Here is a 24,382-nt window from a genome sequence, read left to right on the forward strand (position 1 = left end):
TCCATTATGGAAATCAGGTGCTAAAGAAGTCAAGTTTGTCTATTACTTAATTCCCCTCTCCTAGGTTAAAGCACTTTTCAAAAGCACATTGTTGATCACAATGGCTGCAAGAAAACAAGAATGAAACAGCTCAAATACATTACTGCTTTTGGAAACAACAATAACAATTCAACACCAATGTTACATAGTGGTGGATCAAACAGTTACATCATATTTAAAAAGCAGCATTTATTGGACACAAGTCACTTTTCTAAGAGTTTGAAAACACTCAATCGTGGTTGCTCAATTATCTTCTGTCTCTTTTTTGCTTTGCTGTAACCCGATCAAAGCTATAGTGGCTTCCTTCCCCCTGGAGTTCTTCTCAACTTGGTTTGTCCTTGATGCACAAGACTATTTTGAAAAGTTAATCTAGCACACTCTCCTCCTATTCAATTCTGAGACTAGTTTATCTATGTTCAGTTTCTATCCAAGACATATATACTGATGGATTAGCTCTATGGATTGTCCCTCCAACTGCATATCATTATCTGGACAACAAGTATTCTTTGTTTACTTATTTTGTTTTATTTTCCCATGAGAGCATTGTGAGAATTGTGCGAGGCAAACTGACTGTCCTGTAAAACTGACTAAATTTTGAAACAAGTATCATTTTCCTGGAAATTCCATGTGCTTGCTCATAATAGGAATTGAGTGACATCCTTGTTCCCATCCAGGAAAGTCCACCTGCTCACTTTCCCTCCTCCCAACCCCCCAAACTCACTCATCCCCCTCCCAGCTCAGAAAATCCCTAGTATTTCCTCCAATTAGAAATCAGATTACCTAATCTTGTGTCCTGGTTTATATCCTGTCAATTGTTTGCTTTCAATGCATAAAAATCTGTCTCTCTGTATTTAGGGTCCAGTACCAACTGGCCCCAATTTGCTTTACAATTGGCATGCATTGCTTAATACATCCATATGTTTGGAAGCTTGAAGCTTTGAATCCTCAGTTATTTCAGATTTCATACATTACCATTTTTGGCAAAGAGATGGGTCAAGACAAAAACTCCAGACCCCAGACAGCCTTTCAAAAAAAACCCTAGAACCTGCTCAGGTAGATTTTTCACCACAGGACTTTGTGTAAGACTGCCCCCAGAGATTGGACTCCCCTTCATTCTCAATTCTTCTGAATCAAGGTAAGCCCCCACATTTTGGGGTCAGATGATTCCCAGGAAATCCCTTTAAGGCAATAGGTAAGCCTATACTTAAGTTGGAGAAGAACACACTACATATTACAAATAACCATACTGGCAAGTCACGTGGCTGGCAGTCACAAATAACCACTGTTGTCAAATGACTGACTGGTAGTGGGAAGAATGTTATCTGGTTCCAGCATTCTGATGACGGGAAACTCCCTAGAAAAATTTCATTTGGCCTGGGACCAGGAGAAGAATACACTTGTAAACTGACATCCCTTTAGGAAAAATTTTATTGGCCTGGAAAACAGGTGTAGCTTCCCCAGACAGGAGTAGAGAAGGTGACTAAAAGATAGAGCTTTCACATTATTCTAAAAATATATAAAAATCCAAATGGGTCAAAATTTGGGCTGAAGAAGGGACTTTTAATTATGACAAATCAAAGGCTTTGAGATTAGAATTTGAGTAAAAGATAAGGAGGCTAGCAAGTCTATGTTTGCCTTATTGCTTTATCTGTATTTTTGTTTCTCTGTAAAACGCTCAGAAAAATCTTTGTTTTCTGTCATGTCTAGTGTTGTTTTTAAACTCTGCTACCTTGGAAGATTTCTAAGGGGAAAATGCAGCCAGCCAAAAAGACTGTTGAAAAACTACAGCCAAAGAGTTTAGTATGCCAGGGAAGTTTAATGAAGTTTCATACTTAAAGCAGTTCTCTCAGCTTTCTGTAATTTCCCCGTCCAAATAAGTAGGATTGTAAACTCTATGTCCAAGTAAACAGGACTAACTTTAGGCTTTAACAGGAGATTAGGTTAAAGAGGGGGAAAAAAACCTGCAAGATACTTTCTTTGTGTCCTTTCAGCCCTGGTTAGATTGGATTTACAGAGATAAAGTCAGATAACCAAAGAAATAGAAACTTTTTTCCTGATCTGTAGAAATTTGTAGCATTATAAATGAATCAGAGGCTGAATTTGTAACTGAAATGTAATATCTCTACTGTAAATTGCCAAATCATGGAAACTGCTAAAAAATTTTTAGTAGATTTTGGACATTTGCAGATTAAGTTTAAACACCTCTCTCCCCTTTCTGGAAGGAAGGATTTGGAATTGGAAAAGAGATTTAAGAAGGGTCAATTAAAGTTACTGCGAAAACAGGACTTAGACCTCTTACCACTCTTTCCCTGGAGATTAAGAAAACTATTGTTTTAGCTCAATAAAAGAAAGCAGTTGCACTGGTTAAAGAAAAACAGAAAAAAATAAGCCTGCAGTTTACAGTTTAAATTTATTTGTGGCTTGAGAACTGCCTCTTATTAACCCTTTCTTCATCATGAAAAGAGAAAAGCTTGTTTAAATCACAGAGCAACTGAAAAATAAGCAAAATTTAATTAAGGCACAGAAAGGGAGATTTATAATGAAGAGGATACTATGAGGAGGGATTGCCAAAGCCCACCCCCAGCCATATGGAACCACATATTCTGTCTTCATCATTGCCTGAACCCAAACCCTGTTCTGGAAAATGAGGATAAACATTCACAATGACAGGAGGTGGAGAGATTGCCAGGAACTAGAAATGTCTTTTAGGAAGCCTTAAACAGAATTTTCAAAGCCTTATGTAACAGAATTAATTGTTTATGTAAATAAGAAGCAGGATCAACAAAGAATATTAGAAAGAAACCGTGCGTTTGTAAGTTCTTAGAAACCAAAAAAGATAACTATATTGAAATTAGTCCCAGGTTGTTTTAAATTTTTGTACTAAATTACAAGGAAGAAATACAATGAGTGAAGATTATTTCTTTAGATTATATGGGATACAATTGGGAAATATGGTATCCTTCCCCTGAAAGATCATACTAAGTTTGTGTCCTAATCTTTTGAAACTTCATGAGATTGGGAGGCCACTACTTGGAGCCTTTCCCTGTCTTTTGCCAGGGATTGAAATTGAAAAGCCTCAGGGAAAGGTAAAAGGATAGGGTCGGGTTATTTTTTATTTATTTATTTATTTATTTTTGGTGAGTCATTCAGGGTTAAGTGACTTACATAGGGTCACACAGCCAGGAAGTGTCAAGTGTCTGAGGTTGGATTTGAACTGGGGTCAGGTTACAAACACAAAAGAAATTGATTTGGCTTTTTGGGTGGTTTAAAAGGATATAAAATAAGTTATAGGGTGCCTGGAATACTACTGTGATCTTTGAAAATGAACTAATTGATGACAATGGGCTCTAAAATTTTGAAAGTGCTGCCAACAAACGTCCCTTGGGAATTTTTTTTTTTAGATTTAAATTGTTACCATTAGTAATTAAAAATCTAGATTTGATTTGGACAAAATTTTGTTCTGAAACTAAATAGGATAATTATGGTAAATCAGAACTTAATACACATTGCATTTGTTACATGGCATTAAGAAATGCAGTACCTATGTGATGTTTAGCAGATAACTTTACCTCTGTTTGACTTAGTCACCTGATTTGTAAAGGGGATAAAATTAGCACTCATCTCTCAGAGTTATTGTGAGGATCAAATCACATAATGATTGCAAAGTGCTTAACACAATGCCTGCCATATGGCAAGCACCATATAAATGTTGACTATTATTAACGTATTATTATTATTAGTGAATTATTAATGAATGTTCCATACTGAATAGCTCTTTACTGGGTTTTAAATGTGATTAGTATAAAATTTCAAATGAATGATTTTCTATGTAAGGTTATTTGGAAATACATTTGACTGAGTTGACATCATCTGACTGGTATGGTGTATGTTATTATTGTGTTTCTAAATTTTTTTCTTATATTGTGAAATTCAATTGCAGTACCAAAATGCTATAAGACAATAACTTCTCTTTTAACCTGGATGCTGTTAGATTACGACTTCAGCTTTTAAAAGGATGTGATACAAGACTATATATTTGGAAAATATAGGATAGATTTTGCTTTAAAATAAATGATGAGGAGGAGGAGGAGGATGATGATGATGATAATGATAATTTACTTTTAGGGGAAAATATACACAGAACCTTTAAGATATGCTCATCTGTGAGTTCCCTTGAGACTTTGTATTCAGGATGGATCATAACATTTTATCAGCTCTGTTGACTGCATGTTGCAAAATTTTGAAGTTCTGAAGTTTTGAGAATCTAGAACTGAGATTCTCTCTCCCATTCCTTGTCAAAAGTGGGAATTTACATGTTTACCATAATGAAGAGTGAATTTTCATCTGAAATTATTTGCTATCATTTGTCTAAAATTATTAAATTTCATCCAAATAGTATGTAATAAAATTACATTTTTATGTTACGTTAATTTTGTTATGTAATTATGTAACAAGTCAACTTGATAACAATGGGTTTTGAATTCAAGGATTTTAAGATAGGGTGTCAGAATTTGAGATTGTTACTAAATGAGGACTGCTATGTGTTAATTTGAAAGACTCCTAATTTGGTTGGGTTTTTTTATATTTATAAGTGAAGCATAAATGAAATGTAACTAGCAGGGAAACTTGAGATAACTAATAATATTCAAGCCCTAAGCTATGATTAGTGAAATTTTACTATTTGTGGAAAAACATTCCTGGGACTATAATATTGTTTTGAGCTTTGATTATAGGAATGGCTGTCTGAATTGTCATAAAGCCAATAATCCACCATTCAAGAGAAAATGACATGTGTTGCAGTCTGAGAACTGTTACAGGTAGATGTTTGCCCCTGTGAAAAGTTGAAGGGACAATCTTGGCTTGTCCTAAGGTGGGATCATCTTGAGTTAGTTTTCCCATAGGGCTATTTTCATCTGAACATGAAATTTTCCCACCTGGTTAATTCTGAGTTTGGCTGTGGGACTCTATTGAAAATGTGGGAGCTTTGTTACATGACTGCATGACTGGTGGTTAAATATGAATCATACCTGGATTCAAATAGAACTAAGAGAGTTTTTTTCCTGTTATGGTACATGTCAGGGAAATTTGTGCCCTTGGGGCAATAGTCTTGATGTTGTTATGAATGTATGGCCTTTTCCCCTTTGTAGCAAATTTTGATAAATAGCTATAAACTGTAGAATTTTTGTAGCTGAAATACTAACTCTATTAGTTAATAGTTTAAGGAAGGTTTGAGTTATTTTTTGGCAAATTATGATATAAAAATGATATCCTTCTAAAGGAGAAATTAGATGAAGTAATAAGATGTAAAAGCTTTCTAATTAAATGAAATAGCAAAATTTAAGAAAGCAACAGGATCAGACTGCTTGATGCCAGGTATCTACAGAGTTTATTTAACAAAATTTGCCTTGTTAGTGGATATCACCATTATTGTCCTTAGACTTCATATTAGCTATTGTACTAAGCTATGCAAAAGGATGCTTTCCAATGGTCTCTTCTTGCTAAGTAATAGTGATAGAGATCTTGAGCATACTAAAAACCTCATAAGATAAGTGACTCATAGGAGAGTAGGCTGGTCCTATTCCCCATTGATCAAACAAGGAAATTAAGAGAATTGTATGAACCAATCTAGCTCCATCTTGTAAAACTACATTTTGAAACGTAAGTTTTATTTCCCTGTAAATGTCACCTTCTTGCTACTCGTAGGAATTGAGTGACATCTTGTTTCACATCCAGAGAAGTCTATCTGTTTGCTCTCCCTTATCCCAGCTTCCCAAACTCTCTCATCCCTCTTCCAACTCAGAAAGTGCCTAATCTCATGGTTAGTCTTGTTTGCTTTTAATGCATAAAAATCTGCCTCCCCCTATATTTAGGGTCCAGTGCAAGCTGAGGGGCCTGGTCCTGATTTGTTATATTTGGCATGCATTGCTTAATAAATTAATATGCTCAGAAACTTGACTCTTTGTTTCCTCAGTTATTTCAGATTTCATATATCCTGCCTATGTAGATATCTAAACCAAAATCATTTGAATCATTATGGATCTCATTTGAAAGATATGTCCTAGAACTTGATGCAATCAAACCAATGTTAGCTGCCAACAGAAACATCTGTAAGTCCTCACCATCTATAGGGAATTTCTTTTTTCATTTGAATGACATACCGAATATCTTTTGTAAAGGTGGCACATACCATTGGCTAACATTTTTAATGCAGTACTTAATCAAAGCATTGTCAATTAATATCACATCTGTAATGTCAATATATCGTCAATATCTTTATAGACTTTTGTTTGGTCATGACATATGCATTGGAAATACCTTGTTGAATGAGAGTTGTTTTATCAAGAGATAATACATGCAAAATGCTATACAAAGCTAGTTGTTAATAAGTTTATTAATAATTAATTAATAATTAATTGCCTTACTGAATCAAATATTTTCAGCTGACAATAAGCACAATAAGATCTTGCATTATTCACACTTTTCTATCAGTTACATAACTATAAATGTGTAGTATGCTATAAGTAATTCATGAATTACTAAATGATCCTCTCTCAACTCTTCACCAAAGATTTCTCAAAGCGCGTATATATTGTTATTGCAGAGATTTTTATGGAGGAAAAAGTAGCCATATGACATTTTGTCCATTGAGAAGTGTCAATTATTTTTCTCCTGTAGACACTTGATATAGTAGGAGGGATCTATGGGGTTTCAATCTTGACAGATAGGAGCCAGTGGAGAGGGAATTTTCTGATTTAAAAGGGATAATTGAAAGAGCATGAACATAGAGAAGATTGGAGGAAATAGGATTAAAATTATAGATGGAGTGGTTAACTTAGAAAGGAGAATGTAGAGACAAGGATATTGAAAGGTAGAAACAAAGATAAGGACGTTCTTCCCTGATGGAACAGCCATTGTGTGGTACTGTAGCTAACAAGAAGTCTTTAAATATGTGTGTGTGTGTGTGTGTGTGTGTGTGTGTGTGTGTGTGTGTATTTGGTGACATTGAGTCATCTTTCATCAGGAACCTTACTTCTCATAATGATATGCTTTGTCCTTATCCTGACCTCTAGTGCCTTGATTCTTCCCTTTCTTCTCAATCCATCACTTCTGTCCTGGCTTCATTTCCATCTCCTTATTCTTGTCTCTGTAGTCACCCCTTATAATAAAGTACTGCCATCCATCGTTTATTTGTTTGTTATACTTTCTTTCTCCTATTTCTGACTTCCTCACTCCCCTACATCTGAGTGCCTCTCTCACCCATCCCCTCGAAAATTTCAGACCATCCAACATCAACTATGCCCTTACTGTTGCACTGTCAATATGCTGGAGCCAACTTGTACTGCATAACTAGTCAATTGTTAAATATTGACTTTAAGTATCACACCTCAAAAATTGGAAATGCTACAAATCAGGGTTTGAGCTATTGTTTTCTGATTATTTAGACTTTAAAAAAGATGATGGAGAACATCTTAATAATGCAGATTAAATTTAAAAGTGTATCTTGGTTCCCCTCCTTTTTTTGAGACGGGTTATTATTTGCTGGTATAACATTGCCTGTTGTTGCATAGTTATCTCTGGTTGCCCCACCACCACCACATTCCCCATAGGATTGTTCTAAACCTTCTCTTTTTCCCTTCAACTCTCAATTCCACCTTTTTGATAAACTCATAACATGGGAATTATTTTTGATTCTTCCCTCCTCACTCCCTTCAACCCAATCATTACCAAGTTATGTCAACTTTCCCTTTACAATAGATCTTGTTTCTTTTCCTAGCTTTACTATCACAAAACCACCAGCTTAGTTGTTTTTTTAACCTATGCTTATTCTATTATTCAAGTCCCTCCACAGTTTATCGCTAGACTAACTTTCAAGCCCTATCTTACTCTATTTCCCTTCATGAATTCTATGTTTTAGCCAACCATGACTGTAAACATTCTATCTAGCCCAACCCATACCTAAACAAGAATTCCATATATGGAATCAAGAGGTGATCTAGCTAGAAGACAAGCAAAGAGTAGAAACATTATTTTTTGATGAAAGCACCGGTTTGGATACCTCTAACTGTTGGAAAATTCTTTATATCAAGACTAAACCTATCTTGCACCCAATATACCCAGTTCTGCCCTCTGGAGCAAACAGAATTGTCTAATTCCATTTCCATATAATAGCTTTCAGGATGTTCCTCTAACTCTTCTTTTTACCAGGCTAACTATTTCCACTCCTTCCACTGATTATCATACTTGTTGCTGTTTAAAAAAAAAATCAATATAAATCATCTATGCCCTTCATAAAATATAATTCCCCAAAGTGAATATAACACTTAAGGTTTATTCTGATCAGGGCAGAGTACAATGAAAGTTTACCTGCCTCATTATGGACATAATGCCTGTTTTAATGGAGCCTAGGATAACAAAATATTTGGAGGTCCATAAAATGCCATTGAGTCTGGTTTGTTATCAAAAGAGGTATCAAAGGCACTAAGGAAGATAACAGGAATCAGTATTTATTTTACTTATGTCAGACTCTTTTAGGGAAATAGCTTTCATCTAACTAACATGTAGCAATTTGAAGATTAAAATGGCTTTGCTCAAAATAACTGTCATAGATAAATAGTATATACACCTGTTATTATCCTTGTTTTACACATGAAGAAACTCAGATAGGTTAAATGACTTGTCTTTGATCAAAATGTTTATACATGTCAAAGGCAGGAATAAATAAAACCCAAATATGTCTTCACCCTAATTCCATCTTTTATATTACTTAATATATGTATGTGAGCACATATGTATATATGCAAAAAAAGATAGATACGTATGTGTATATGTATGTACATTAGCAGAAAATTAAGGAGATATGGATTTACTTTTTCCATTAAATAGTTATGGACAGCTTTGGGGAAATCTAGCCATGTTCTGAGATGGTGAGTTCATATAAATGACTTTGTTCCTACCTTTAAAGCTCTGTGATTCCAAGTTATAAAGTAATTATTAAATTAATTCACAAGAAAAAGGTTTATTGCTTAATGTGCAATTCTTGGTGTAGCTCAGTGGTATAGTGGAGAGAGCATTAGACCTGGAAAACTCATCTTCATCATTTGAACTCATTCAAATCTGGCCTCAGACACTTACTAGCTGTGTGACCCTAGGCAAGTCACTTAACCCTGTTTGCCTCAGTTTCCTCACCTAAGAGATGACCTAGAGAAGGAAATGGCACGCCACTCCAGTGTTTTTGCCAAGAAAATCCTAAATGGGGTGATAAAGAGTTGGACACGAATGAAACAACTCAACAACTACAAAAACTAATTAGAACCCAGGAATCCATTGATAGGTGTAAGGGAATCAACGAATTTTAATATAGATAGATAACATTTCAACATATTTGGAGTTTTTTGGTAATCCTATGTATTTTATGTTACACATTTAACAAAATTATTCTTAGAAGGGGCGGTGGGTTTCACTAGCCTGCCAAAAGGGTCCATGACACCATAAAGGTTAAGAATCTCTACTCCATGAGGGCTACTTTTCCCTCCTATGTGCCCTTTCTCCTAAAATAATTGTAATGAAGTAATCTTCATTACATCTTGAAACTATACCTTTAAAAGTTATAAAGGATCATGTAGTAATTGAATTCGATTATCTTTTTTCATCCTCCATGATTTCCTAGTAGCATCTGATACTACTTATAGTTTTATTGTCTTAATTCTTTGACAGATCTTCTCTGATCTGTGCTGGATTATCTTTTTCCTCATACCCATATTCCTTAATGTAGATCCCCAAGGTTCAACCTTTGCCTTCCCTTCCCAGTCTTTTTAACTTCTTGTATTCTCTACTTTTCACAGTGGTATGAATTGATGGTACTCTCAGTTCTCTACTTCACTTCAAATGCTAGGATTTGCACTAATAACAAAGCAGAGAATAAGTAACCACACTGTCCAATGGAGAAATAAATAATTAAGTTCATGCATAATCCTCTGCTTAATAAACTGAACTTTTGCTAAGATCCGCCACCTTGCCACTGACTTAATTTGAGTCAATCACTTTTAAACTAATCAGGTACTTACACAAGCAAATTTGAATAAGATTAGCCAAAACTGGATACTGTCCTCTTGCTAGCCTATACTACCTCTAAACTTCAATGCTTTGATTTTGACATAATTCTTCTTGAAAATCCCAATAAAATAAATAAATTTTTCCTAAACAATAGAAACCACATGTGTTGTTCAGTTTATTTTTTTTTCTCTCATCAAGCACAGTTTCAACAGAAGGATATGTGTTCCTCATAAATGCCCATTAGCTTTTATAAAGAATTCCATGAAGGACTGTAAGCATACCCTAACAATTATGTAAACAAAGAAACCAGGGGTGGAGATTCAGTAAAAAGCTGCAGTTGAGGACCTAGAGGGCCACATGTGGCCTTGAGGCCACAGGTTACCCATCTCTGCAATAAACACATCTTTATTCCTAATCACATTTTCAGTAAAGCTTCATGTTTGTCCACATGGTACTAGAAGTTAGCCAGTTCATTAATGCCCAGGTTGGCTACCTGAAAACCAGACAGAAATAAACAAATCTGACAATTCAATCAATGAATTTTCTGGGAAATTAGCCTTCCATTTACCCTCTTCTAAGACATCATAGCCAAGCTAGAATTCAGTTCAATTCTAGTATTAGTCATAGATTCCAGAAATCGGAATTTACATCCCAGGTCTACCAGTCATGAGTTCTAGGATCATAAGATGATAGGTCTAGAACTGGAAAAGACCTCAGAGACCATCTAGATTCATTTACAGATGGGGAATCTGAGGCTCAGGGAACTTAAGTAACTTGTGCAAGTTCACAAAGGTAGTGTCAGGAATGGGATTTGAACCCAATCTCTGACTTCAGAGCCAGATCTCTTTTCACTGTTTCACAATGCTTCCTATTGCAATGATTAAAAAGGTTTGAGAGACATAGTTTCTGGGTAATTTAAGTATTTTATTAATAAGGCCAGCATGTTTATTAATAAAAGGATGGTCATTTGTCTATCTCTCTTAGACCAAAGACCCCTCATGATGGGTGCCAATCAACAATGATTGGTTAGCATGATAGGAGGTGGGCTATATTAAAATGATGGTCTTGGGGTATGCAAATCTTGGTCAAAGAGACATCAATTTCCATATCAGTTTTCTTGACAAAAAGGAGAATCAATATTTCTCCCAACCTGTCTGAGCAAACATAATGAACAGGGATACAGCCATTAGCCAAACTTAGAATTTCTTTAACTGTGATTAGATGTTGGTCTGGATAAATCACTCATCTATCCATTTTCTCTTTTGAATCTTCTGTAACTTGCTCTCCACTATCTTTTTCCATCTGTTTGCAAACATGCTATCCCATCCTCCTTTCTCTCGGAGAACAAAAAAGGGTAGGTAGTTAAAATCATCCATATGGTGAAAAACAATGTCATTAACCTACTGAAATGTAAAGAAAACATGTATAAAACATGGAAACATGGATAGACAACCAAGGATGAATGCAAAACAGTGGTAAAAAATAGAATCAGGCATAAAATTTAATGTTGCTTAGCCTGTAGAGAAACAAGGACATTTTTATGCTACTGGTAGGATTCTGAATTGCTGCAGTATTTTTAGAAAGCAATATGCCACTCTAGAATAATAGTGACAGAACTGTTCATACCCTCCCTGCTAGGAGTATATCTTGAGATAACTAAGTTGGGGGGGGGGAGAGATCTATATATACAAAAACATTCACAATAGCTTTGAGAGCAAAGGCAGATTTTGTATTTGATTATTAGAATATGGTATAAGAAAGTATGGTTGTTGTGTTCATTTGTGTCCAACTCTTCCTTACCTCAATTGGAATTTTCTTAGCAGAGGTACTGGATTGATTTGCCATTTCCTTCCCTAGCTCATTTTACTGATAAGGAAGCTGAGGTAAACAAGGTTAAGTAACTTGCCCAGGGTCACATAGCTAGTGTCAGAGGTCAGGTTTGAACTCAGGAAGATTAGTCTTCTTGACTCCGGGCCCTCCACTGTATCACCCTGTGCCACCTAGTTGCCCTTAATGAGATATAATTATACCTTTAAAATGGCAAATGTGCAGAACATAAAGAAATATGAAGAGATAGAAAATGGGAAAGCAGACCCAGAACAGAAAGTTCACAGATATGTAAAAGTGAAGATAATTATAATTTTAAAATTACCCCCAAACACTCAAAAAAGAAAAGACCCAAAAGCAAATATAGCATTTATGTCATAAAATTAAATTTTACATTACTAAACAAATTATAGACAACAGTATTTTATATTTTGTGTATGATTATATTTATTTTGTTTAGGTATTTAAATGTCTTTTGTAGATGATTAAAAGGACCTTTGTCTCACTTGGTGGTGTTCTTTATTTTTAATTGATAAATTTTATTTTGGTACAGCAGATTAAAAACAATCCCATAGAAAAATATCCACAAAGTACATTCCCTACACTGAAGCAAAACAACATAAAAGAGAGATGCAAACTAGGTACATTGAATTTGTGTAGTTTACTATTTGTAAAAAAGGAAGGGCCAATTTGTGCTTTTATAACCCTTCACAGGGAGGAGACCACAACTCTAGTAGCCCACGGGAAGAGGCCCAGTTCCTTCCCACTCTCCAACAGCATGTGGAGGAAATCTCACACCCTCAGGGGGGGCAGAGCCTCCCCTGTCCACGCTGCTGCCTGATGAAAGAGCATGGGCTGTGTGAGACTGAACAGAGACACTACAAGGCAGAGCTAGGAATATCCCATCACCTGCTGAGATCTGGACTACCAACCCAAAATCAATGCCTATTGATTCACACCAGCTTTTCTGCAGTTCTTGTGAGTGAAAACAAATTGCTGCCTAAGAGTAAGTTATGCCCCTACGCCCAACCCCTACTTTCCTTTCTGTGATCCACATTCACCTCAACCAGATTCTTCTCTTTTCTCCTTCCAGTCCTGACCCTTCCCTCCACTTGTGATCTGAGAACCCCATTCCGTAGATTATAAACTCTTCATTTTAGAATCTTTTTCCTCTTCACTTTGTTCCTGTTTTTGCTCGTCTTCTATGAAAATCTTCATGTCTTTTGCAAGGTCAGTGTTGAAAGAAACAATAACCTTTTTTTTTTCATTTAAAGCATTTTTTCCTTGTTCAAGTTTGTCTTATTTATCTTGCTCCACTCCCAAATCTATATTTCAACATAATTTTTCCTTTATAATATAATGAATCTTATTTTATGCATTTAAAATATTATTCTGAGAAGGGTACATCGGTTTCACCAAATTAATAAAGGGTTCCATGATACCCAGAACAATGTTAATGATCAGTGCTTTATATGGGTTCATCTTTTTGTATCTATTTTTTATAGCTACTTGATCTTCCTTTATATCTCTTACTGAGAGATTTCCCACCATCTCCAACCCTACTGGAGATTGCTGCAGTTTTTCCATTCTCTCTTACAGGATTCTATCTATTGCTTTTGTAATTTTTTTTTCCCTTCTGGAGATTTCTCCTCATTTTCTTTTACTTGCTTCTTTTTATTCATTCTGTTGGAAACTTCTGTTTTGTTTTCTCCTTTCCTTATCATGTCTATTAGTTTTTTCTGTATTTTTTTCTATGAAGATTTCTTTCTTTTTGTTTGTATTATTCTCTTGGTTGACTTAACATGTCTGCTGCTGAATTGAGGTGTTGAAAAAACTTGAGTTTATCACAGTCACTCATTCCAGCATTTTACCAGAACTATTCCTCTCGAGTTTTTTGTTTTGTTTTGTTTTGTTTTTCTTACTACTAACTTTAGAACAATTATAACAACAAAACAGCATTAGAAAGTTAAAACCTAGGATGAGCTATGGCTTGAAATAAATGTTAGAAGCATTATTAAGGACTTTATTAGCCATGTTTGGGGTAAGAGGAAGAACAAGGAAGTGTTAGCACTCCTGCTTAATGTAAGTGGAAAGATGAAACTGGACAATGGAAAGGAGGACTTTGACTCATCTCCATCAGAGAAAATATTCTTTAGTCTGAGAAGGACAGAGCAGACCTGATTAGGGGGGATCTGGAACCCCCATTAATCAAGGAAGGCAAAGGTTAAGTGGTTTACCCAGGGTCCTATAGCTAGTAAATGTCTAAGATCAGATCTGAACTCAGGTCTTCCTTACTCCAGGACCAGCACTCTATTTATTGTGCCTCTAGACAGCTGGAATATATTTCACTGACATGGTAAAAAAATGCATAGCACATGATGAATATTGTCCACATTATGACATGTAGTTGAAAGGGGAACCCTTTAAATGAGAGGTATCAAATTCATTAGCATAGCTGAACCAGATTGAAATATAATTAAGAAATGTTTAACAACTATTAAACATTTTTCAATGTTTTAAATTACTATACAACATAGATAAAGTTAACATGTTTTTCTAAGCCAAGATACCTCCCTTGACATTATTGCTTTAAATTACTCAATTACTTTAGGTTACTCAGCAGACATTTTCTATAGGAAAGATGGAGAATGACCTGGGCCACTGGGCCTAGAATTGAATGTTGTTGTTTCTCACTCATTTCAGTTGTTTCTGACTTTTTGTTACCTCATTTGGAGTTTTCTTCACAAAGATAGTGTAGTGATTTGCCATTTCCTTCTCCAGCTGAGGAAACTGAGAAAAACAGGATTAAGTGACTTAACCCAGAGTCACACAGCTAGTAAGTGTCTAAGGTCAGGTATTCCTGACTCTCGGCCTGGCACTTTATCAACAGCTCCACATAGTTGCCCTATAATTGCATAGGAGGGAGAAAATATGTTGAATGTGAAACGTAGTTATTAATAATCAATACCTAGAGGAGATTCAGAGCTTCCCCACCCCCTTCCTTCCAAAGTTCAGACTTTAAGTTCAGTTTTTTTTATTCTTCCAAAGGACTTTACTGATAACGAGATTGTTTTGACTCGCTTATCCTGGTCATCCCAGACCCAAGCTTAATGAGATTGCACTGATTCTCCTTTCTCTAGTCTCTCCCCCACCCAAGCTTGCAAAGAATGCAATCTAAAGTAGGGAAGCCCTTTGTGTTCTGCTCCAGCTTTGAGTGGAACCAGAGTCTGTTGCCTAGATGGCCCAAGGCTGAGAGTGGCTTGGTATTGCTGGGGGTGGTCTGGGACAGAGCATTTTTGTTTTGTTTCGTGGAGGTAAAAAGATGATTGGAGTGACATCAGCCCCTGTTGGAAGGATATATATATAAACTGTACAGTCCAACCCTAGAGTGAGCTCAGTTGCTGACTGCTGCTGCCATGCATTCATATGCCATCTGCTATGAGAGAAATGAGAAATAAAAGTGAATACAGCCCAATTCTGTATTTCTTAGACCAAACTCTGGAGGCTGACATTTATCATACTTATGAAATCACATAGGACTTCTAGGGGTTACCTACAGAGGTTCAATTGACCTTATGATTATTAATTTCAAATGTGGCATAAAACAAGTAGATGTACATCTGTCCAAGATATTTGTCATTGCCATTGGAGATGCCCTGTCACCTAGGGGGGAAAGCACCTCCAGGTGTTCCTACTTGTGATTGATATTGTATCGATTGCACCAAACTTTGCAACAATACATGGTATCTTCAATGCCAGACATCCCATGGTCACTCAAAGAAAAAAAAACCTCTTAATAATGTTGTCCAAACTGACAGGAAGTTTAGTTTTATGGTTGGCCTATTGAGTTAGTACACCAAGTCATATATCTGAGGCAGAAACCATAGGTGGACAATGAGTTGGGCATAGAATTGAGGAAGAGAATGGGTTGGATTTAATTTGGAAAACTGATTAATAATAGTAATAATACTTAAAGTCTATATAGCTCCTGCTATGTGCCAGGCACTAGGCTAAGAGCTTTACAAATATTACCTTATTTAATCCTCACAATAACTCTGTAGGGTAGGTACTATTATTATCTCCATTTTATAGATGAGGAAACTGAAGCAAATAGATTAAATGACTTACTCAGGATTACACAGCTGTCTGAGATAAGATTTAAACTCAGGCCTTCTGGACTCCAGGCTGGTCACTGTGCCCCTTAACTGCCTCATTGGTGTTTTTGATAATCACATGCTACTTGCTCCCTGGTAAGAATAAATAAATAAATAAAGTTTTAAAAAAAAAAAGACATTTTGATTCTTTTAATTTTTAAACTTATTTTATTTTTAATTTATAGAATAAAACATTAACATAGTATAACAAAAAAAGATTATTGCACATGAAGCTTCAAATCTATCATGTACAGCTGGTTATTCCTTTAAAATATATCGTGTTATCATGGAAATTTCTCTTTTTCTTTTGTTTTCCTCCCTCTTACCATAGAGATGGCTACTATTAGACGCATACATACACACACATATATATACAAATACACATATGTAAATACATAAATATATGCATATGTACATATAAAATCATTCTGCACATACTTCTATTTATCAGTTCTTTCTCTGGATACAGATAGCATCTTCCTTCATTTATTAATTTAGGTATAATAGTCAAAATGACTTTTTCACTCAAAGTTCTTAAAACATTACTGTTACCATATACAACATTTTCTTGGTTCTGCTTTTGAAAAGAAATGTTTTCATGACATTATTGTTTGGTTGCAAATCTTGGGACACCTCAATCTCTTAAAAAGTGCTGCAGATGACCCAAAAGGTGATATAGTCATACATGATGAACACATCTAGACTGTAGCATATTTCCAATGATGCTCCAGAAATACCTTAAAAGTCATCATCAAAAACATCAAGTCAGATCAAGAGTAAGAGTTACCAGATGGACAGCCAAGCATTGCAGTGAAATCCACAAAATAGCAAAATGAATAGAAAAAGGCCTCTACTATGTAGGATAGATACTGTGAAGCAGGTTCATGAAAAGACATTGGCAAGAACTGAACAGTAATTGAAAGCATATGTGGGCTTTGTTCTACATTCATTCTTCAATGCAATAATATTCATAAAGGAGGTATCAATTCTGCTAGATTCTAACCTAGTAAGATCATATCAGTGTTATCTACTTCTAGTCATCAAACTTTAGAAGTAAAATTAACAAACCTGTTTGCATCTACAAGAGCACAGCCAGGATGGTAAAGGGACTAGAAACCACATCATTCAAGTTTCAGTTGGAACTAGGTATTTAAAAAAGAGGAAATGTGAGAAGAAATTACAGCTATTTTCAAGTATTTGAAGAATTGTTATCTAAAAATATTAGATTTATTTTGCCTGACTGTGGAGGGCAACCCTATACCAATAAGTCAAAGTAGTAAAAAGACAGATTTAAACACAACATAAGGAAAATTTTGCTAACAAATAGAAGTGTCCAAAATTAGACTAACATGCTTCTATGCATATGACCCTGGGCAAGTCTTTTAACCTCTGTCTGCTTCAGGTTACTCATCTATAAAATTGACATGGTAATAGGACCTACCTCATGGGATTGTTGTGAAGATCAAAAGAGATAATATTTGCAAAGAACTTAGCACCATGCCTGACACATAGTAGCCATTTAACAACTCCATGTTTCCTTCCTTCCTCCTTTCTACCATTCAAGATTTGGGTAGGAGCAGATGAGATAATCTCTAACTTCACTTCCTTCTTTAAGCCTCTGATTTCTAGTTTCCATGTCTAATCAGTTACCAAGTCCTGTCAATTCTACCTTGACAATATCTCTCCCATATGCCTATATTCCTTTCCATTCCCTTCACCACCCTACTTGAGACTCTCATCATCTCTCACCTGGCTTATTGTAACTGCAAACTAGTCTTCTGCCCTTCTCTGGGGCAGCATTTGGTTATGCTGAGAGGTCCTTCTCAAGTTTTTCTGTGCTGAAGCATAGTCAGCCTTCTCTGTCAGGTAGATATTTGGTACTAATTTCTCTTGATAAAAAAGCATTGTTAATAACTTGTTGGATTAAAAAAAAAAACCACCCTGAGAAATCCAATTCCAAAGGGTCATGAGAGCAAACAGACGTCATATTTAGGAGTCCAGATAAATAAGCAATTTCCAGGACTTAGAATGTATGTTTAATAGATCCTGTGGAAAAACAGGTTCAGCAATGTTAATCTCAGAGGTCTTCTGACTGCAATGCAATTAAACAAACTGTTAGTAATAGGTATAGGTGTTGACTACAATAGAGGGCTTCCCTTAAAGCCCTTTGGATTAAAGGATAACACTTTTTCTAATAACCTTTGTGGAAACAAGGATTTCTTGAATAAGGGGAAATAGCTGAGTTAAAGTTTTCTAGTTTCAGAAGGAACAGATGGATCAGGTCAGGAAGTTAAAAGGGTATGATGAAAGTTTAAGCTAAGGATCCTGGCAAGGGAAGCAGTTCCTAGAGCTTGACATTCACTGCTACCTGGTCCCATGGCACTAATGAAGCTTCATGAGTTAAGTTCTGGGGAACTAAGGACTAGCAGCAGAAAAAGTCTCAAGAGAAAAAGACAGGTTGGGAGATTTCACTAGGTTAGAGTTTCACTTTACGTCCTTAATAGATTATTTGAGCTGTGATCAATACGATGATTAACCACAACTCCAGAAGACACATGATAAAGCACATGTTCCATCTCTCTTTAATGAAGGGGTGATGGACTAAACCAGGGATGGGGATCCTGCAGCCTGGAGGTCACATGTGGCCCTCTAGGTCCTCAAGTGCTGCTCTTTGACTGAATCCAAACTTCACACAACAAATCCCCTTAATAAAAGGATTTGTTCGGTAAAACTTGGACTCAGTCAAAAGGCCACACTCCAGGACCTAGAAAGCCATATTTGGCCTTGAGGCCAAATATGGTTCCTTACCCCTGGACTAGACAAATACCAAATGTGATACATTTTATACATACTCAATAATGCAGAGATTTGTTTTGTTTGATTCTGCTGAATTGTTACAAAATTTTTTTTTCCAGGGGGTGAGGGAAGGAATGGGGGAAAAAGGAAAAAGGGAAGCAATAGTAATCTCCCTCAAAGAAACAAAAGAGCATCAATAAGCACATAAAAATCCATAGAAGAGAGAAGGAAGTTCAGAGGAAGATACAAGCAGGAAAGCTTTGGAACTCATATTGAATGAATTATATACTTTTAAAAAATCTGAATGTACCAAAGATTCAGGGTTTCATATAGAGTTAACTATTTCTGTTATTCTTTGTATATAGAAAAGTTTATATTGGGGATCTATTAAGTTCATAGTATAATAAAGTAAAAATACTGGGTTAAGGGTAAAAATTTCTGAGCCAGGCAGTAAATATATTATATAGTGCTTTAAACTCTGCATGACATTCAATGTATATAATCTCATTTAAGCTTCAAAACATTCTAAGTAGTAAAGATGCTCCTTCTACCAGCACCCTAGCACACATACCCCCCAAACACACATTTTTAATAGGGAACTCTGGATTAGCAAACTCCTTCAACCAATGTTTATTAGCATATACATATGCTAGAATTTATAGTTTTGAAACCACCTAAAGCACTGAGAGGCTGAGGTTCAAGCAGCTGGTGTCTGTCAGAGGTAGAACTTGAATCCACGTCTTCTTGGACTCCATGCAGGTTTCCCATCCCTATTTTAAAGCTGAGGAAAGGGAGGCTTAGGAGACCACAGTCACAGATCTAACAAGCACTGGAGGTGGGATTTGAACTCAGGTCCTCTCAATCCCAAGTGCAGTATTCTCTCCCACCATATCACACCACTTCTATGACATTAGATACACTTAACAAGAGGCACTGGACAAACACTTAGAATGGAGCCCATAGACGAACATGATTTGGGTGATCAGGGTGATAACTGAATAACCCATTGGCCCAATCATTGGAAAGGATTGCTGGTCTCAGGTATATGGAACTCTGAATCAGGGAGGGGAAGCTAACATCTCTGGGATCTTATCACATTCTTCCAGGAATTTATCCAGACATTTGATGCCCATAGTAGCAGTGAAGGCTGTATTATCTGAATGAGTAATCTGGAGCTTCGTGGGAGTGCAGTATTTGGAGCTATACAAGAACCCAACATCCTGAAGCAGCAATTGACTGCTGTTCATCTCAATGATGCCATATTTTCTCAGTTCCCAATGAACAATGGATGGCACTTTGCCATAGAGTAATAGGAAAAGAGCTCTGTGTAGTAAAAAGAGAAACTATGTTGCTGTAGAATTTTTAAAAAAATCTAGTTACTACCTCATGATTAATTATCTAGCAATTTACATAATTTATTATTTAAAAATTAGCATTTATTTTCAGTGTCTGAAATTTAGGACCTGTTCAAGTACATCAAATGATCCTCTTGAGCAGTAAGTAAAGAAGCTGCTGTGTGTGTGTTTTTCTATAAAATCTGGCATGAACTTCCACTTTCTGAGTACTTTTCTTCTCTTGCTTTCTAAGATCATTGCCAGGAAAAAGAGAGAGAGAATGTGAAATTACAGAGCAGTTATTTGCCAGTTCATTTCAAAGAAGCAGTTTGTGTACAACGACTTTCCAGTTTTTGGGAAAAGCCAGACATTCTGTATAGAGGATCTGGGGAAATGCCAGGATACATTTAAAACTCATATTTAATTCTGAAAGACTTACTGTTTCACTGACCAGCCCTCAATTTTTTTGCTATTCATAAACAAGAAGAGCAGGTAATCTGTGGTGAAGTGAAATAGAAAAAATTGCAGTAGGATTAGAGTATACACTTGAGATTTACTTTTCTCAGGTCGGTCTGGTGCAACCAAACTTTGTTCTTTTGAAAATGATTTCCCCTCAGGCCACCTCGCAGTGCACATGCGTGCTCCATCCTGGCTGTGTTGTGCTATTTTGACCAATGGCTGAAACCACCAGAGAATTCTAAGATTGTGGCCAGGGATGTGGCTGCATTTCTTTGAGACATTTGGAGTGAATGAAGCCCAACGCAGATCTACGTAGCACATAGTGAGGTGATAGCAGCCCATACAGGTACTTGGCATCTACTAAATAACTTTTCAGTCTGTTTGTGCGTATGTATCCAGGCAATGAGGCTGTGTGGAAAGACAAGCCAATTCACTACAGTTTTACAGTTTCTTGGAAGCTCTTATTGGAAATATTACAAAACTGGGGGGGGGGAATTCATAAAAACCTCTGCAAATTCAAGTCATTAAATCAAATGCAGGTTTTAGCTGAAAGATTACTCTAAGAGACTCTTGGGAGAATTTATGATGACAAGAAATTTGTAACCAAACTTGTTTGTTGTGATAGACTTATGTAAGTGTGTGTGTGTGTGTGTCTGTGTGTGTGTGTGTGTGTGTGTGTGTGTGTGTGAGAGAGAGAGAGAGAGAGAGAGAGAGAGAGAGAGAGAGAGACAGAGAGACAGAGGGAGAGGGGTGTGTGTGTGTGTGTGTGTGTGTCTGTGTGTGTGTGTGTGTGTGTCTGTGTGTGTGTGTGTGTGAGAGAGAGAGAGAGAGAGAGAGAGACAGAGACAGAGACGGAGGGAGAGGGGTGTGTGTGTGTGTGTGTGTGTGTGTGTGTGTGTGTGTGTGGTGGAGGCAGGGGAAGGGAAGAGAAGAGATGGGGGGGATAGATGCCAGACATTAAAGCTAGACCAGCCACTAAAAAGTGACCCCAAAAATGTTGTGGAAAGGGAAGGATTTGAGGTGCCACTTTTTCTTTCCTGGGGCATGAAGTTCAGATTTTCTCTCAGGCATTCAGGAGATATTTGGGAAAAAGCTATCGGGTTGCTATTTATTAGGTTGCTTATGCTGATCTTGCCCCATATTGCCCCTTCTTATAGAACATGAAAGTCTCAAGGCAGATAATATGATCATAGACTTAGAACTGAAGGTATATTAGACCATTGAGTCCAACCCCCTCAGTATCCAGATGAGGAAAGCGAGGCTGAGATTAAATGACTTGCCCAGGGTCATACAGCTAGTAAGCGCTTAAGGCAGGATTCAAGCTCTAGTTTCCTGACTCCAAATCCAATGTTCTGTCCTCTTCACCACATAACAATGACTCATGCTAGCTTACAGTTTCCTCTCCCTTACTGTTTGTTCTGTTTCTCACAAACTTGAGGAAGAATATAGCTCCAGCCTTTAGGATCTTGTCCTGTGGCTTCCAAGGAAAGACCTCATAGATAGCTCAGAGAGGGTTATTGAGAAGAAGAAATCTTTAGGGAGATCATTAGAAGCATAAACTTATGCAATGGATCATGGGTAACTTTTTAAAGGACCATGAAAAGGAAGATCCATGCATGACCCCAGGAATCCTGGAGTCTGGCTAAGGGAAGAGTGAGAGAAGGAAACAAGGGAATGCAGAAGCAATTTTTAGAGAGGGATGGTAAGCTGGCTGGGTTGAGGAAAGAAGACTAGGAGATCTGGTAAGGAATAGAGTCAGAAATGTGAAGTGAAAGCATGAAAGGGATGTAACTTAAAATGTGTTGTTGAATTATGCCATGGATCTATTTCATCTGATTTTCTCAATTTGTTCTCCTTTATTTTCTGTTTTCTCAGAACATCTTCCCCTACTGCCTCCTCTTTCTGGCCCCATTTCATCTTGTAATCTCTAGCAGTGATCCCTTTGGTACTGAGCAGAAGCATGACAAATGATTTTGTTAACAGTGGTTGATACATGCTCCCTGATGCCCATCAGCTACACAAATGACTGAACGGTAACCCTCTGAGATGCTGGGGTGAGAGGCATGGCAAGGAAGGAAGAGGTGAGGAAGGAGTTAGTCAGCTTGAGTAGATCTTCACTTGATCTTCACCAAAAAACGTTAAGAAACCATGAATTTTATCTGCTGGTTGTATTATCAAAGATTTTCTAACCTGAAGCCAAAAGTTCAGGTTCCTGTTCCCAAAAGGTTCTGCTCTGGTAGCTAGTGAAAAAAGATGAAGTATGGAATTATTTTTTTCCAAAGGAGCAAGTTGTGTCTATGCTTACTCAATAAAAAGTGAGAAAATTACCACCAGGGGAGTCTAATGACTTCCAAAAGACAAATCAAACTTAATATTTCAGCTCTTTTCTGGGTTTACTTTGCTCTACAACATAGAACCCTGCATGAGTCTACCTGGGCTTCCTAACTAATGACAATAGTAATGATAAGAAGAAGAAGGGCTAGCAATAATAAATTGTTTTAGAAAAATTGGCTTCTTTTCACAACCCTAGGAGGAAGGTGCTATTATTATCCCTACTTTATAGATGGAAAAAACTGAGGCAACAGAGGCTAAGTGACTTGCCCTGGGCCATAGGTCTAGTAAGTATCTGAGGTCACATTTGAACCCAAGTCTTCCGAATACCAGGTCCAGTGCTCTATCCATTGTGCCACGTCAGCTGTCAGATAAGCTCTAATCTATGAGACTTTGTAATAGTTCTGGGATCTGTGCACTTCTGATAGGAATGCATAGGCAGAGCTTCTGGCTTCTTCTAGTCTACTCTTTTCACAGCTCAGGCTGGTGGCCTGTAATCTTTCAGTGATCCCAAAGTGGGTTAATCAGGGCTAAGTCTGTTCACTGCACTCGTGGTCTGAGCTTTATAAGTTCCTAACCTAGGTTTGGGCCTATTGGCTTGTCTCTACTTAGGAATTTCACTAGACTGCTATTGGAATCTGTGACAATTAACCCACTAGGAGGTTCTGCAGGTTCAGAGACTGAACTGCATGCTCCTCTTTGGCCTGAGCTTGGGCTAGAGGCTATAACTGAGTTACAATTCTGTTTGTGGAATCACAACCACCCCACTACTGATGGCTTCTGAGCTTATTACTTGATCAGTATCCAGGTAGGACCCACTAGGGAACACTTCTACTACCTCTGTTTACAGATACACCTCCTGAGTCTGATCTGACTGGGAAGTGGGTAGTGAGTAAGTGAGCTGCCAGAAGGCACCCATCCCTGTATCCTGCACTAGTTCAGGGATCCTCTGGGTTCTCTTCCTGCCCAGGTGCTTCCTGTCCTGGTGCCATTCTGGGTTTTCAGGCACTGCTCTTGGCCAGACTCAATCCCCAATGTCTGAAGATTGTCTGTCTCCCTGAATCTCCCTGGGCTGGAAAGATGACTCTCTGTGACTTTTTCTTGATTTTTTTCAATCAGAATTCAGTGTAGTGCATTTTCTAGACCTTTGGGGAGGAGTTTACTGGAGGAACTAGACTATATTCTTTCTCCTCCTTTATCTTGACTCCACCTCTCTGACTCTGATCTATGGAAATGATACTAAGAATGTTTGGTTTGAGAAATGGAGATTGTGATGTGGGCTGTACAGCATTGCATTGGGGGAAAGAATTGAGTTTGGAGTCAAAGTACATCCTGACACTACAATATTACCCCCAAATGCTATTGTGAAAGTCACTTGCGCTGTCTGAC

At 37.0% G+C, this 24,382-nt stretch overlaps 1 protein-coding gene and 1 long non-coding RNA gene across 2 annotated transcripts in view; both read left to right on the forward strand.

The window, feature by feature from the left end:
• The first annotated feature begins 839 nt into the window (after positions 1-839).
• On the forward strand, positions 840-13,147 carry LOC144454370 (uncharacterized). The gene is made up of 3 exons (XR_013482744.1): positions 840-1,174; positions 12,634-12,925; positions 13,013-13,147. It is a non-coding gene; the product is annotated as an uncharacterized LOC144454370 (long non-coding RNA).
• A 9,563-nt stretch (positions 13,148-22,710) lies between these two features.
• The window catches only part of ARSL (arylsulfatase L), a 31,705-nt gene continuing 30,033 nt past the window's right edge, over positions 22,711-24,382 (forward strand). The window contains 1 exon segment of the mRNA XM_078146164.1: positions 22,711-22,743. Coding sequence (XP_078002290.1) covers positions 22,726-22,743 — 18 coding nt within the window. The 5' untranslated portion in view covers positions 22,711-22,725.

Source organism: Phascolarctos cinereus, unplaced genomic scaffold (genome assembly GCF_003287225.1).
Source record: "Phascolarctos cinereus isolate Bilbo 61053 unplaced genomic scaffold, phaCin_HiC Scaffold_726;HRSCAF=1367, whole genome shotgun sequence".
NCBI classification, from domain to species: Eukaryota; Metazoa; Chordata; class Mammalia; order Diprotodontia; family Phascolarctidae; genus Phascolarctos; species Phascolarctos cinereus.